Source organism: Anopheles stephensi, chromosome 2, assembly GCF_013141755.1.
Source record: "Anopheles stephensi strain Indian chromosome 2, UCI_ANSTEP_V1.0, whole genome shotgun sequence".
NCBI lineage: Eukaryota > Metazoa > Arthropoda > Insecta > Diptera > Culicidae > Anopheles > Anopheles stephensi.
The window spans coordinates 56,615,253-56,630,080 of record NC_050202.1 but is presented as its reverse complement, the minus strand read 5'-3'; the positions used below and the strand labels follow the sequence as shown (position 1 = coordinate 56,630,080).

At 47.1% G+C, this 14,828-nt stretch overlaps 5 protein-coding genes across 6 annotated transcripts in view; 4 read left to right on the top strand and 1 right to left on the bottom strand.

Annotated features, from left to right (window-relative positions):
* The window catches only part of LOC118502949 (protein serrate), a 99,887-nt gene extending 97,381 nt beyond the window's left edge, over positions 1 to 2,506 (top strand). Inside the window, exon 18 of the mRNA XM_036035701.1 lies at positions 72 to 2,506. Coding sequence (XP_035891594.1) covers positions 72 to 899 — 828 coding nt within the window. The 3' untranslated portion in view covers positions 900 to 2,506. The remainder of the gene's footprint in view (positions 1 to 71) is intronic.
* Positions 1,515 to 4,307, bottom strand: LOC118502959. The gene is made up of 2 exons (XM_036035722.1): positions 3,823 to 4,307; positions 1,515 to 3,754 (listed from the first exon to the last, which is right to left on the bottom strand). The coding sequence occupies exons 1-2, from the start codon at positions 4,099 to 4,101 to the stop codon at positions 2,549 to 2,551; spliced, it is 1,485 nt and encodes a 494-aa protein (XP_035891615.1). The 5' UTR covers positions 4,102 to 4,307; the 3' UTR covers positions 1,515 to 2,548.
* A 73-nt stretch (positions 4,308 to 4,380) lies between these two features.
* LOC118502972 (serine palmitoyltransferase small subunit A-like) lies at positions 4,381 to 6,278 on the top strand. Of its 2 annotated transcripts, none has more exons than XM_036035742.1 (2): positions 4,381 to 4,584; positions 5,728 to 6,278. In XM_036035742.1, exons 1-2 carry the CDS (start codon positions 4,461 to 4,463, stop codon positions 5,886 to 5,888), a joined length of 285 nt encoding a protein of 94 aa, XP_035891635.1. In that variant the 5' UTR covers positions 4,381 to 4,460; the 3' UTR covers positions 5,889 to 6,278. The 2 variants fall into 2 exon arrangements, with proteins under 2 accessions (XP_035891635.1, XP_035891636.1); XM_036035743.1 differs by lacking the exon at positions 4,381 to 4,584 and adding an exon at positions 4,916 to 5,621.
* Positions 6,279 to 6,401: 123 nt separating this feature from the next.
* LOC118502951 (TELO2-interacting protein 1 homolog) lies at positions 6,402 to 11,572 on the top strand. The gene is made up of 4 exons (XM_036035707.1): positions 6,402 to 6,648; positions 6,719 to 7,555; positions 7,629 to 9,344; positions 9,417 to 11,572. The coding sequence occupies exons 1-4, from the start codon at positions 6,410 to 6,412 to the stop codon at positions 9,709 to 9,711; spliced, it is 3,087 nt and encodes a 1,028-aa protein (XP_035891600.1). The 5' UTR covers positions 6,402 to 6,409; the 3' UTR covers positions 9,712 to 11,572.
* LOC118502958 (serine/threonine-protein phosphatase 5) lies at positions 9,757 to 14,677 on the top strand. Its single transcript, XM_036035721.1, has 6 exons — positions 9,757 to 12,150; positions 12,281 to 12,670; positions 12,745 to 12,866; positions 12,943 to 13,664; positions 13,744 to 13,825; positions 13,906 to 14,677. The coding sequence occupies exons 1-6, from the start codon at positions 12,003 to 12,005 to the stop codon at positions 13,954 to 13,956; spliced, it is 1,515 nt and encodes a 504-aa protein (XP_035891614.1). The 5' UTR covers positions 9,757 to 12,002; the 3' UTR covers positions 13,957 to 14,677.
* Positions 14,678 to 14,828: the final 151 nt, after the last annotated feature.

Sequence of the window (14,828 nt, the reverse complement as noted above, 5' to 3'; positions counted from 1 at the left end):
GTATCCTTTAGTCTTCAATCTCACATGCCCTCACAGAGAGCTCCATACTGAATTTTGCTTCTCCTCCACAGTCTACACCGACGGATCCCGTGGTTGGTGCATCAAGCCTGACGGAGGCGGTTCGCTTGTTGGCGGAGATCCTTTCCCGCCAGCAGGGTGTCCAGAACGATTCCTTTCAGTCAGATCTCGTCGAAGCGGCGCCACTAACCTCCATCCTGGAGGTAAAAGTTGAAACGGCTCTGGTGAACGAAGGTAGCACCGGTTCCAACTATCTTATCGCGGTCGGGTTCGGCATTGCGATCGTGGCTCTCTGTCTGGGCGCCGTCGTTGCACTGCTTTGGCGCCAGAAGCTACACTCGCACAGTGGGTCCGGCACTAATCTATCGCCCCACCTGGACCTGTCCCGTGGCATGGACGAGGAAAAGTCGAACAATCTACAGAACGAGGAAAACTTTCGCCGGTACGCTAACCCACTCAAAGCAAGCTCCAGCTCGTTGCGTGGAGCGATGGAACTGAGCCTTAATCCGGCACCGGAGATTAACCAGATCGCGGGCCCGAGCTCGGTACATCACCACCGGTCGCAGCAGCTCTATCCGCCCTGCCCGCCGGACGGGACCGAGTTCGAGAAGGATCCCGACAAGCAGAAGGCGGCCAACCGGAACTCGCACATACTGCTGCACAAAACGCAAAACGCCGACATCATGACGAAAAACATCGTCAGTGCGATCGACAGCCAGCACAAAGACTTTGGCAAGCGGTCGATCAACGACCACACGGCGTCGTCCACGACGAACGTTAGCGGGACACCGAGCGCGGCCAGCGGGACCGTAGCGACGGAAGTGCCGAACGGTCCCACCGCTATGGCGCCCGAATCGGACGTCCTGACGGTGCACGTGTAGTGCACGCCGGGTGTCATCCTACAAGCAATCCTTAGCTAATCAATTGGCGAACGAAATGGAAACTTAATCGAGCGGTGCAGACGCAGTTGAAACGTTCATTAATGTTTAGTAGTATATTTTTTATACATGAGTAACTAATTTATTATTCGCCAGCGTGCGGTTCAACTGTTTTGTTAACTGTCTCTCCCAGTCTCCGTCTGTCCGTCTGTCTGACTGTCCTATGTTACGAATGCTTATTTCGTTTGCTTTTCCGGTGTAAATAACTTCCCTCACTTACACTGGAACACGCGTGGTCGAAGCGAAGGCGGTACGTGCGTTTGCTGTGCAATCCATACAACGCAGCTGCCAGCTGCCAGCTCGGGTCACCCCGCGCCAAACACCATTTCGACTGTTAGACATTAGCAAAATTGAGCCAGCAAATGAGGCAAAACGGCCATTTCAAATCAAAGGAACGGGTGCTCCCGAGCGCACGCCCAAACACAGATCCTCCCGGACTCGTCGGACACACGCCGCGTCCAGTCCGCATCGAACGGTGGGTGGTTTTGCGGACAGAAGTTAAATGTAATGTGATATTAAATAAGTGAATCGAATCGAGGGATAGATTTGTTTTTTTTTTCTCTTCGCTGTTCGCGCTTAGTGTAAGCATTCTAGGGCCATTCTAGATCGTACGGTGTATAAAGCAGCAGCAGCAACAGCAAAACAATGCGGTTTTCTTACAACAAAACGAGACAACGAGAGCCTCGATTCCTGAGAATCCTTTCGGGATAGAGAACGATGGCTGCCGTCGACGACGAGGCGAATCGACGACTTCGAGACTTTGACTAGGGCTAGTTAGGGCTAGAGTTTAGGCGGAATAAATAGTTCCTTGTTTAGCGTTGTGTGTTGTGAGTGTACAATTAAGCATATAGCGGTAGGATTAGCTAGAAATGGCAGGGTGACGCGCTGCCAACGCTGCTTGTTTCGCAGCGTCACAAACTGAGCATGTACATTATTACAAATTTAAACGAATCATTAACTCACAACAACGAAAGAATGTACTCAATAATATTTAAACGTATCGTATATACATATAGACAAATAGAAGCCAGCCGACGCGAAAGTAGACAGTTAGGCGACAAGTAGACGGCAAGGAAAGATTCATGAGTCTTCCTCTTTGCTGCGTGTGTGTGTGTGTGTGTGATTGTGTAAATAATGTAAAAAAACGAAAAGCAAAAAGCACAGTTTTAAGAGGAAAAATGGAGGACACATCCGGCTTAAGTGTAAGGATTCAACAAACAAGAAGGACAATCCAGTGTAGAGCAAGGAACGGCACAACTACATTCCACACAGCAGGTATGCACGAGGTATGGTTTTGCGTGACAGTACCGTCCGTGCACTCGTCGTCATGCACGTCATACACGTCATACGGTAGTACATAGTACTTAAAGTTAAGGCGCTCGCAACGCTCCCGGCGGCGTGCCAGAACCCGTTATTACATCTCATCATTTGTTCATCGATTTTCATCAGACATCGTTCATCGGTTCATCATCATCCACAGGCAAGGTAACAGGCAAGGTGCAGAAGGAAACAGCAGAAAACAGAACGCAATAAATGTATTACGAAATGGAGAAAATTCAAATCAAACCTTCTTCGTCCCTTCGTGCTGGTGTTTATTGCTTTGCCTTTCCCTTCCTAGCTTGCTTCACGATCGGTGGATCGGTCGGGTGTTTGGTGAGGTACTTCAGTGCCATTGCCCCGGTGTCCACCAGCTTCTTCGGTACTTCGAACGCATCCATCAACGCTTCGAGCAGGGGTCGATCAAGCTTGGCGCGGAATCGTTTGACCACTTGCTCGAATTCTTCACGCACAAGCACGGTTTCTTCTGCGGCCGCTAGCTGCAACATCAAGTGGCCAAAGTCACGCTTCTGTTTAGCCTTCTTCGGTTTCTGCGCCAAGAACCGGCAGCGGTCCAGCAGCATGTCCTGCACATCGACCGGACGGGCCGGATTCGCTCTGATCACCCCTTGGTAGATGATGGTTTTCGAAGGATATTTACGCTTGCACAGACGGCAGAGTTTATTCGCCGCTTGTGGGATGAATTGAAACGATCCAAGGGAAAGCAACTGCAGCGACGGATTGCGGACAAAGGTTCGCACCAGATCGATCATGACGGTGTCCTCGAACATGTTGCTACCGAGCCACAGTTGTTCGAGTTGCTCACATTTCTTCATCATCCGCACGATGAACGACATCTCCAGGGCTGTTAGGAGATTATGTTCTAGCTTGAGCCGTTTCAGGTTGGATTGTGGAATAGCTTTTAAAAGGGCGCGACCGAGCTCTTCCCCACGCAAGCCGTTCCAGGAAAGGTCGAGCTGTTGAAGGCTTTCGTTGCCCACGGTGCCCATCAAAAGTGGGACAATGCATTGGGGTTCGTTGTACAGCTGATTGCCCGTCAAATTTAGTTCTTGAATGGTTTTCTGGGTGGACAGAAACCGTCCGATTGCTTGGCCACTTGCAATGTGCAGATGGTTCCAGCTCGTGTCGATCATCTCGATACAGTCGCTGTAGGCGAGTGCACTGAAAAGCATGGATCCACCTCGATCGGTAACTTGACAGTGTGCCACTTCCAACAAGCGCACTCCCGAGTTGGACACCGCTTTGCTCAAGATCTCCATGCACTCGTCGCCGATCGAATTGTAGGAAAGTGATAGTTGCGAAATAGTTTGGAGTTCTTCCACCACATTAGCCAACATTCGCGATAGCGCAGGATTAATCAACCGATTGCGGCTCAAATCCAGCCGAGTCAGACACTCTGGGCGTGTCCGGAGCAATCCATCCAGCGCGATTTGAACATGTAGATTTGTGTATCCACAGCGCTGTAAACCACGATCGTAGTAAACCGTTTTATTTTCTACTCCCTTACTGTTGTCCACACCATACCTACGTTAAAGTCCAGCTCCACACTTTCCGAAGGATTACGTTCCACCGCTGTCAGCAGATCTTCAACGAGCCGAAAAGTCGTTGCACCAAAGGTGAAAGATTGCAACCGATACCATTGGAAGATAGTGTCCGGCTCATTATCACCCTCGGTACTGTCCAGCTGGCTGCATGGATCTTCCAGCACCTCAAACTCTTCCGCATCGTCCACCACCGACGACTGTGAGCTAACGCGGTACGGGCATACTTGCAATTTTTCCTCAAGATCAACTTCAAATTTAGACATTTTTTTCCCCGCGATTTTTTATCCCACAATACTTTCCCTACGTGAAACGTCTATTAATACCATGGGCTACTCGATAAAGTGCCGATATCGTGCACGACCGCGCCGCTGGTAATCCGATGTCGCTAGATACAAAACACGGCGCGTTGTCTGGGACCGCACGCATGGTTGAGATTATTGAATCACGGATTTGCGGACGATAAGATAGAGCCGGTATCCTATCACCGGTATGCCGGCATCCCCGGCGGCCCGGGAGTTTATTTTACACTGGAAACATATAGACAACAGCAGTTGTAAAGTGAACCTGTGCCCGGTACGGTAACGCTGTGGAATCGGAATTCGCCACCGAAATATTTCGCACGATGGATAAAACTTCAACTGGAAGCTGGAAGGAAAAGCTACAAAAACGATGGGACATTTTCTACCTGAAGTGGCAGATTTACAGCATGACATATTTTCTCGAACCTTGGGAAAAGTGTCTAGTCAGTATCCTTTTTAAAAATGTGATTTTAGCTTTTTTGTTTGGAACGTGTTACAGGCTCCACCTGTTCAGTGCACATGTGCCAAAGGAGTTTAGAAAAAAAAAAACAAATCACTGGGACACAATTTTTATTTATTTACCAGTAGTTCGTGAAGCTCAAAAAGCGCTTAAAATTTGATTTTAAATTTGATAAATTTTACCGCACTTGGTCAAAGTCGGTTCGTACTAAAAAGCAGCTCATTTTAAAACGTGTGCGTGAAGCTAGCTCATTCCCATTGGATCCATGACAGTCGGGCGAAAACGAAGCAGCGAACGAACTGTCACTCCTGTCAAATCAGCTGTTGCTATTGTTGCTGTTTGGTAGAATTGTTTTGATCGCTATCTGCGGAATAAAGGAAACAAATCAGCTTTTCAACAACATTCCCTTGGCACAGAACTATTTACACTATTCTGTACACTGTTTATGTGATTCCACTTGACACTAAAACGCGTTGTGTTTTGTGTGGTTTTAGTTTAAAATAGTACATTGTACAAAATATACGCCGCTAATACCAATTACATGCCGGGTTTGTAGATAAGAGGGCGCGCGCTCGCATTAGTTCGTCGCTGCGTAAACTAAGACTCATTGAACGCAGCAATTTGCGCTGAGTCAGGTTGTTATCAACCTGGCTGCTACGCAACCCTGAAGCATTGGATATCTTAGAGCCACCCTCCCGCTTTCAACGTGGAACCAAAATCAACCAAAAATCGACGGTCAATTGTGTGCATATATCATTGATAAGGGAGTAGTCCCTCGCTGATTACGAAATAATATTACTCAGTACGACCCAACGGAAAGCCTAATCGGAGGAGTTGAGTCTGATTCACGCCAGTACACACGCGGATTTTTCAAACTAAAGTGTTGACGCTACGGAACAGCTAGTGCTAGTGATCGCTGTAACAATGTTCCGAAAGATATGGAAATCCATTACTTCCGTGTATCTTCTGTACGAACTTAACACCTGCATTTACATGCTGGATCCATGGGAAAAGCGCTTCGTCAGTATCCTTTTGTTGTGCGAGAAGAACTTAAGTTTGTGATCCATATTTGGTTCATAATCATTACGCATCGAAACACCTATTTTCTTTAACCATCACCATTTTCGCAGATGCATTCATATTTGCCATTTTAGGGTTGCTCATCTTCTCCAGCTACACGTTCCTTCCGGGCTACACCCGGAAGCTGGTCAATGCATTCCTTCCTGCCCATTCCGCACTGTCCGATCTCGACCTGGATCATCAGCGGTCAATGGAGTTTAACATACACTGACGGTAAACGGGGGGTGACCGTTTTTTTTATTTCGTAGTGGTGCAACGCCAAGGACCAAGGACGTGATAAACCAACGCACCGGTGGAACTTGCTAACGACGTGCTGGGCACAAATTTCGACAACAACCACGCTTAAAATCGCAAAAATCGAAAGCACGTAGTCAAAAGCTGTGTTTTATTTAGGTTCGGATGCATTTTCTTCTTTCGATTCGGTTTGATTTCGAGCGTTAGTTTAGACAAAATAGTGGTACAAAGTAACATTTCAACGGTTTACGCTACCGATTGCCGAAGATCTTGGAGTGATTTATATGTGTAAGCAAAAAGTAGATTATACCCAATGTGATGAGCATGGTCACATAGAGCAAATAAACGCATCATTTTGATAGACAAACATGATCTATAATTTATCCAACTGCGACCGTGTGTTGTGTTGCGCCTTTCCTTATTTCAATACCCATTCTGCTGTAGTTGTAAGCGCGAGGAATAAGAAAGGTAACGCGTTTGTTATGTCAACACGCTCTAATGTCAAACCGCTGCATGCCGCTCATTCGCGCACGTAAACAAACCGACGCGATGGAGAATTTTTCCGAAATTTTCATCACAATTAAACCGCTGTTCGATGCGGTTATAAGAAAACCGACCAAGGCAGGAATATTAAAGCTTAACGAACATCTAAAGCAAGTGGACAGCAACAGTGTGCAGATCTTGCAGAACATTTTTCTCCAGCAATTGATCATACTGGTCGACGCAGTACCGGGACAGTGAGTGGCCGTTTTTTCCCCAGGTATCGACGCCTGCTGCACCGTTCTGTTAATTCCAATTCCTTTACAGAAATCAAAACGAATTAAAGACTCATCTGCTAGAATGCATCATCACCATTCTGCAGAAAGGTCGGCTTACGAAAGCGGTGGCACTGAAAACGACGCTCCTAGCCACCACCAAACTGATATACGACAAAAAAACAGGGAAGTTGCGTCCCAACCTCTCGGAAGAGTACAAGTTGGCCGTGCTGAAGGTGCTATCGTTCGCCACACGCAACATCCAGTCGGAGCTGGTCGAGGAAATTTACGTGAAGGAAAATTTGACCCTCCTTTCGCAAGCCATCTTTGTGTGCGTCCGGATAGTGGAAACGGAACGCGCACGCAAGCTTCGTTTTCAGGCAGTTGATTCAGTGCTGTCGCTGCTGCAGATACATGATGGTTTTGATTTCAACGACATAGTGCTTCGGTGCCAGGTGGCGGAACTGTTGTTTATCGCCTTACCAAAGCTGCTGGCCATTTACGTGTCCATTATCAATGGTGACGAAAAGCAGGGTACGGCCGTGTACCGGATCGCCATTAAAGCGCTCGGCCGAACGCTTAGTTTAATTTTTGAAGACTATTCAAAAAACGCAACCAACGAGGAGTACTGCATCGAACGCTTCCTCCAGCTAACAGAAAGTTTTACCGAAAAAGACAGGAACGCTAATGTGCTGGGTTTGGGATTGCGAGAGAATGATAAAATCAAATATTTCAACGAGACGGCACGAACGCGGGAGTGGCTGCTGCAGGCGGAGAAGAAGGTAGAACAGGTACTGCAACTCATTCTTCATCTTCGCGGGCATGAGGAGGAACTGGTACGGCTAGAGTTTGCAAAAATGAACTGTGAATTGTTAAGAAACTGCACGTAGTAAGTATTTCCTGAATGCCTTACCCAATGGACGATTTTCTGTAACAATTTATATTCCCAACTTTGCTTACAGTAACATGCCCAGCTGTACCGTGCACTATCTGCAAACCGTAATCGCCATGTGCCACGATGAATCCGAACGCGTTCGCAACGTGTGCGAAAAGTGTCAGGAATCCATGCCCTATTTTACGATATCCTTCGCTGGAAACCGTATCGATGAGATGTTTTTCGATGCACTCAACCGGATGCCACGAATCATCTACCGCGGGGAAGAGCGTGAGCAGATATCTAGCTTTCGGTTGATTACTGGATTCCTTAGCTTTTTCTCCGAATCGCAACTGGCAAGCGTCTTCTCGTGCCAAAACATTCTCGAACAGTTCATCATGGTACTGCTGGCCGCAGCCGAGCTAGAAAGTGTCGACGAGCTGATTCGGAGAGAGTACGTTTCCTACCGTTTTGAGTACGAAGAAGGCTTTCACTTGCAGAAGGAGAAAAAGGAATCACGATGGATTGTCCTGAAGAACGTGTCATCTCCTCGAACCAAGCAATCTTTCCTCGATCTCATCCACAAGCTGCGAAAGCACGAACAAGCAGTGCACACGGTACTGATGTACATCTTGGAAGACTTTTACGCCTCGAGGCTAAATAGCAACGGTTATCTGTTCATTTTGAGCGAATTGATACCGGACTCGAGCGATGGAAACCGTCCACCGCTGGAGCCATACAAGACATTGCTCTCCGAGGTGCTACAACCGCACCACTGGTTCTTGGAGTTGGATGAAAATGACAACATAGCGGATCAGAAGTATAACGCGCTACACGTCTGTCTCGTGGTTCGCACCATCGCCCGACTCGCACGCCTTATGAGGGAACAATTCCATTGGTACCTGTACGATTCGTTGCGAATACTCTTGCAAAGCTGTGGCAGCACACTGAACTGCATCAACGAGTCGACCGAGCTGGCACTGGACGTGGTAGCCAACTCGCAAGGGCTGTCCAGCATCGAACAGTTGATTCATCACAATCTCGACTACATATCGCAGCAGGTTACCCGGTGCTTGAGACGCAAAGAACACTTCCGGGACGGTATGAACATTCTGGAAGCTGTGCTACGCTTCGTCCCGTACGAAACCTCGAATGTGCTGGAAACAACCGTCACACCGATCATCATGAATATCCTCGACAGCTACTCACAGTACGGCGAAAAGAACTCGATCGTTTGTCTTCGGGTGTTGCAGATATTTATCCACTCCATCAAATTGCGCTACGAGCACGTGGGGATCTCAAACCCAACGGATAACTCGAATGAAAAAGTGGCTACCAATCTTACGGAACAGATCGAGCGATTGCAAACATTGCTGCAACGGGAAATTGCAAACGAACCGGAAGATATTGAATTCAAACCGGATGAAGCGAGTGCAGCGATGGATCAGACAGATGAGCAGCAAGAAACAGAACATGAAAATGAACCGGAAGCTGAAGAGAATAAAGACGACGAAGCGCCGCTGCCCGCACACGTGAAGATAGTGTTGCGTATACTGACGGTTAACTTCAAACATCTCGCTTCGTCCGACGATGCCGAACGGATCGTTGCGCTGTGTACGCTCAACGAGGGAATATATGTGCTGCAACGGTATGAAAATCAACTCCTACCTCTAGTGCACAATATCTGGTTCAACTTTACCGAGCGGTTCTCCGATCGCAATCCTGCCGTGGTAAGCAATGCGTTCGATCTGTTGGTGACTCTGGCACGACTGGCGAAAGACTTCATCCGCAACCGTTCACTCGAGTAAGTACATTCGCAGAGTGTCTGTAACAATTCGATATTTATCATATTGTTTCTTTCCTTTGTATCGAACAGCGATGTACTTCCGAAACTGTACAAGTTCATGAAGGACCACTGGAACGCGGACGCAAGCGCACACCAGGTGTACAAACTGCAGTGCAAGTTTCTCACCTCGATCGATGAGCTGGTGCGAAATTTAAACTTCAGCGAGAAACAGCTGGACCAAGTGCTTGAGGTCATCCGCCTGTACTGGGAGAAATGTGAACGACGGGAGCTGAAAAAACGGGCCGCTGAATGTATGCAGCGTATGCGGGCCATCAATTCGCTAGCGGTCTTTCTGAAGTGTGGCTGTAAAGTTGTTCTGCAGTAGGTGTGTGATGAAATTGTATCGTAAATCCTAGCAACCCATGACCAGCAGCATTGTGGTTTTGAAGAAGACACACACAAACACACACGCGCACAGGGGCTCAGCTTTGTAATTGGGATATGTTTTGAAAACATGTTCCCAAGCCAAGAAACGAGCGAAACCCAGAGGACAGAGCCTTTGAAGTACGATAAATTGTGGCAGGAAAGTTTGGAAATTAAATTAGAAGTAGAACACACCTTTGAACAGCAAACCGGAGTGAAGTTAGTAAAGCGAAGCGTTGAACCAATGGATAATAGGCAACTAAAACCTACCAATGTATCCAAAATTGTTCGGCCCGGATTCAGTCGAAAGCAGCTGGCGCCTTTCTACGAGAGGACTAAACTGTTGCGCACTGTTCTCGAGCAGCAAGTAACGAGAAAGCTAGAGCCATCCAATATCCCGAAATCATTGGGCACGGTTAGAAGGCAGCTGAATTTCACCAACGCTGAGCAATCGCAAGCACAATCGGTGGAAGAGCAAACGGATCCTTCGCTGGGAATATTGCAGCCGCATGAGATGGATTTCGGCAGCTTCCAGACCAGCACCGCAAATAGCAGCCAAAACCGTTCCTCTCACAATGCCGATAGCATTTTAAGCGATGGACAAATGGCTTACAATAGTTTCGAAACGTCCGGCTCAAATATTAACATCGAGTATTTACTTGAACGCTTGCAGCATCAAATCGTGCTGCACAACACACTGCTCGATGCGTCGGAAAAGTTTCCAAAATCATCCTCGATAGAAAATCTAGTCAAACAGTGCATGAAAGGTACGGAAGCGCTAAACGCCCTGAAGCAGCGTGTATCCGCTTACAAACAAGCCAAACAAGCTGCCAGGAAAAGCGTACAAAATTCCATCGCTCACGAATTACCCCACCTCATCCATACTACTGTTAGCTGTGCGGAGGAGTTACAACAATTGTCCCAAGAAATTGTGCAACTGTCCGGATCTGTTGATGCGGATCTGCTGAATCGAAGTTCTGCCACAGCGCAAAGCATCCAAGATGCTTCGTTGCGTCTGAAGGAAATTGAACAAATGTGGCAAAACATGCCCACACCGGACGAGGAAGACGCATCGCTCGGTCTATTGCACGAGTCTGCGATGGAAGCATCGGGACAATTTTTGGACACAGTGTCCAACTCTCTAAATGATATCTTCGAACAAGTAAATCGCTCTCTGGAAGAGGTTCTGCAAACACCGAACACGGAAAGCTTAAACAAATTGAAGGCCAACATGAAAGAGTGCAAAGAACTGCTGGCGGATATCACGCAGAACCATTCGTTGCTGTTGGAAGAAACGATGCCATCGCTGGTGGAATCGTGCCAGGAGGATGAGATCTCGCTACTGAATACCGTTACTGGTGAGCTGGATAAATCGTGCCAGTCCGAAATTGAAGCTTTTCTGCAGATATGGAAACGGCCGGAAAAGGAACAGTTTCTCCATTTTTCAAAGCAGACTATTGATGACCTTTCCTGCTTACGGCAGGAGACAAACGATATGTTGGAAAAAGTCGTAGCTTCCCACGACCGTCCGAACCAATCGTCAAACCGAAGAAAATATTTAATCGAACAATTAAACGTACTGCGGGATGCTACTGCAACAGCGTCCAAGCCTATTTATACATCGATCCTTATGAAAGATTACATCGACGAGGATGATCTTTGCGCCGAACAGGAAGCTCTAGTGCAAGAATCGCTCCCAAAAATGGAATCATTCAAGCGAACGGTCAAATTTACGGAGCGCGTCGGTGAAGCTATACCCCCCATTACGAAGCCTGTCCACAATACCGATCAAATACACCACCAAGTGGAAAGTCGTCTCCAAATTCTGGTGCAAGAAATTGATAATTTTCAAGAAAAGTTCCTCGCCGCAAAAGAAAATACAGAGAACCACACTGATACGACAGCAATTGAGAAAAAGCTCGACGGGCTGATGGCAATGATATCGGAGCTGGTGAAAACTTTGAGATCAAATTAAAAAATGATTCTGTAATACGTTAATTATAATTTAAAATTATCCCGCTCTTTTTTTTTAAATGTATTCAGCGTATTCAGCAGATTTGAAGCGAAAGAACATTCAGCACAGCATTATCTGCTGAGAATAAATCAGCTGTCATCGGTTGACAGCAAAATTGAGCACCGATAAAAAAAAACAGCAAGCATTGCGTGCATTACATTTTGTTCCGTTTTGTGTTTGCCGTGCATTTTCTCTAGTTTCTTCTTTACTTGACTCGTTTAGAGAACCAGGGTACAAGCATGTCGTCAGCGGCCGAGGAAACGAACCACAAATCGGAGACGCCCAGCGCACCGGCGCCGGTGCCGGCATCGGAAAACACGCCCGAGGAAAATCCGCTGCAGGCAAAAGCCGACGAGCTCGGTGCTCGCGGTAATGAATACTTCAAAGGTATGCTTCGTCATCGGCCGCACGGCGTGACCATAATACATAATACACAGGCCAACACTGCTGTGTGCCACAAAAACCATGGGGCAAGCAATTAACCGGTCTCATATCTGCGTTTTTCTCCCCCCTTCAGAACAAAAGTATGAGCAGGCAATTGCGCTCTACACGGAAGCCATCGAAACGTGCCCCAATGAGCGGTTCTATGCGAACCGGAGCTTTGCTCACTTCAAGCAGGAATCGTACGGGTACGCGCTGAGCGATGCCGATAAGGCGATAGCGATGAAGAGCAGCTACACCAAAGCGTACTACCGCCGGGCTGCCGCCCTGATGGCGCTGAGCAGATTTAAGAAGGCGCTGGCCGATCTGGAGTTCGTCGCAAAGCGGTGTCCCAGCGCGAAGGATGCCCAGGACAAGTACCAGGAGTGTAAAAAGATGGTAAACAAGATTGCGTTCGAAAAGGCCATCTCGGTGCAACACCAGGAGAAGAGTGTTGAGAAGATGTGCCGTGATCTGGAATTTGCGAGTAAGTTGTGACGAAGAGTTGGCCGGTGTGGCGTGTGCTGTTTGACCATTGCTTTCATTTTATTACACTGCCAGCTATCGAGGACGATTACAATGGACCAAAGCTGGATAACGGGAAGGTTACTTTGGAGTTTATGGAGAGCCTGCTGGAGTGGTTCAAGAAACAGAACAAGCTGCACAAAAACTTTGCCTATAGGGTAAGAGAATATAGCGCCAAGCGATGTGTCGCATTTCATGCAATTCGGTATAATTAACCCCCCATTGCTTTTGTAGATTCTTTGCGACATGGAAACGCTGCTGAAAACGCAACCCTCCCTGGTGGAGATTACAATCCCGGACAGCCAAAAGTTTACCGTTTGCGGTGATATTCACGGTCAATTTTACGATCTGCTGCATATCTTCGAAATCAACGGTTTGCCATCACCCACAAATCCCTACCTGTTCAATGGCGATTTTGTCGATCGGGGATCCTTCTCGGTGGAATGCATTTTCACCCTGTTCGGGTTTAAATTGCTGTACCCGAACCACTTCTTCTTGGCCCGCGGAAACCACGAAAGCTTCAACATGAACCAACTGTACGGCTTTACGGGCGAGGTGGTTTCAAAGTACTCGCAAAACATGGCAGACATGTTTACGCTCGTGTACAACTGGCTGCCATTGTGCCATTTGATCAACAAGAAGGTGCTGGTCATGCACGGTGGCCTGTTCTCGAAGGATAATGTATCGCTGGACGATCTGCGTGCGATCGACCGTAACTGCCAACCGCCGGAGGATGGGCTGATGTGCGAACTGCTGTGGTCCGACCCGCATCCTCAGCCGGGTCGCGTACCGTCGAAGCGTGGTGTCGGCATCGAGTTTGGGCCGGATGTAACGGAGGCATTCCTGAAGTACAACAACCTGGACTATATCATTCGCAGCCACGAGGTGAAGGCGGAAGGCTACGAGGTGGACCATAATGGCAAATGCATTACCGTCTTTTCGGCACCGAACTATTGGTGAGTAGTGGGACAGCACGTTCCTTGGTAGTTATGAGCAAAAATTCAAACGCGTCCTTTTTTCTCATCAACTTAACAGCGACCAAATGAAGAATCTTGGAGCGTTCATCACACTGAAAGGGAATGATTTAACACCCAAATTCACTACCTATTCGGAGTCGGTAAGTCGGGCCTCTATTGTACCGAATCGGTTGCATAATATCGTTCTATATCTTATCTTTTCTTTTACTCTTTCTTGTAGCCCCATCCCCTCATTCGGCCAATGGCTTACGCTTACAGCTTAATGTCATAGTACAGTTGAGATGCATTGGACGGTATTGAACGTTATTTCAATATTTTTTAACTCTGTTGCTACTGGCATTTTAGTTGAACACCCACCCCAGTTTCGTTTGTTTTGGCATATTTTGTATGGCTCCGGGATGAAGAGAAAACGAGAACACGCTTCATTCTCGCCAGACGATCACGATCGCAATTAGTTCCTTTTTACTTTGTTTTCAATCTTTGCTATCCTCTTCCGGTAATACCCCTCCCTTCAATTAGTCATTTTCCCGTGTTCATCGGAAGCTTTAAAAAGAAAGAACAGCTCGGAAGGCTCAATTTAACAAAATGCCATTAGTTTAGCTTCCGCAAAGTACAACACTACAGCAAAGATTCGAGTGAAACAAATTAAGCCAGCAAGCATCGCAAATGTTATGGAACGTTAGGCATTTCCCCGTTTTCCGTTTTACTCAACAATAACAGTCTATTAACATGCAGAATCGTACCAGAACGAACCGGCAGATCTGCGAAAACAGCGAAAGATCAAGAGAACAGTTAAGCAAAATACAGTTTCTCTTTGTTTCCAATAGACAGGCAGAGTTTCGGCAATGATTTGTACATGAATAGGTACGCCAAAACGGAACGGTGAAATGGTTCTTGTGTAATATTAAAATTTGCTCTTTTTGGTGTATGTGAAGCCGAACCTGTATAGAAAACATAGAATAGATTGAACACGGTCCGTTGGCAATTAATAATGGGTAGCTTTCGACGATAGAGCTGTTAAAAATCCGAAACATTTCATAACAGGACAATGTGCTGCTGCTATCGTTGCGCATCAAATTAGCTCTGTTCGCGTTGAAAGTCTTGAAATTGTAAATTTTATTTGCTAAATTTGGGAAGAGAATT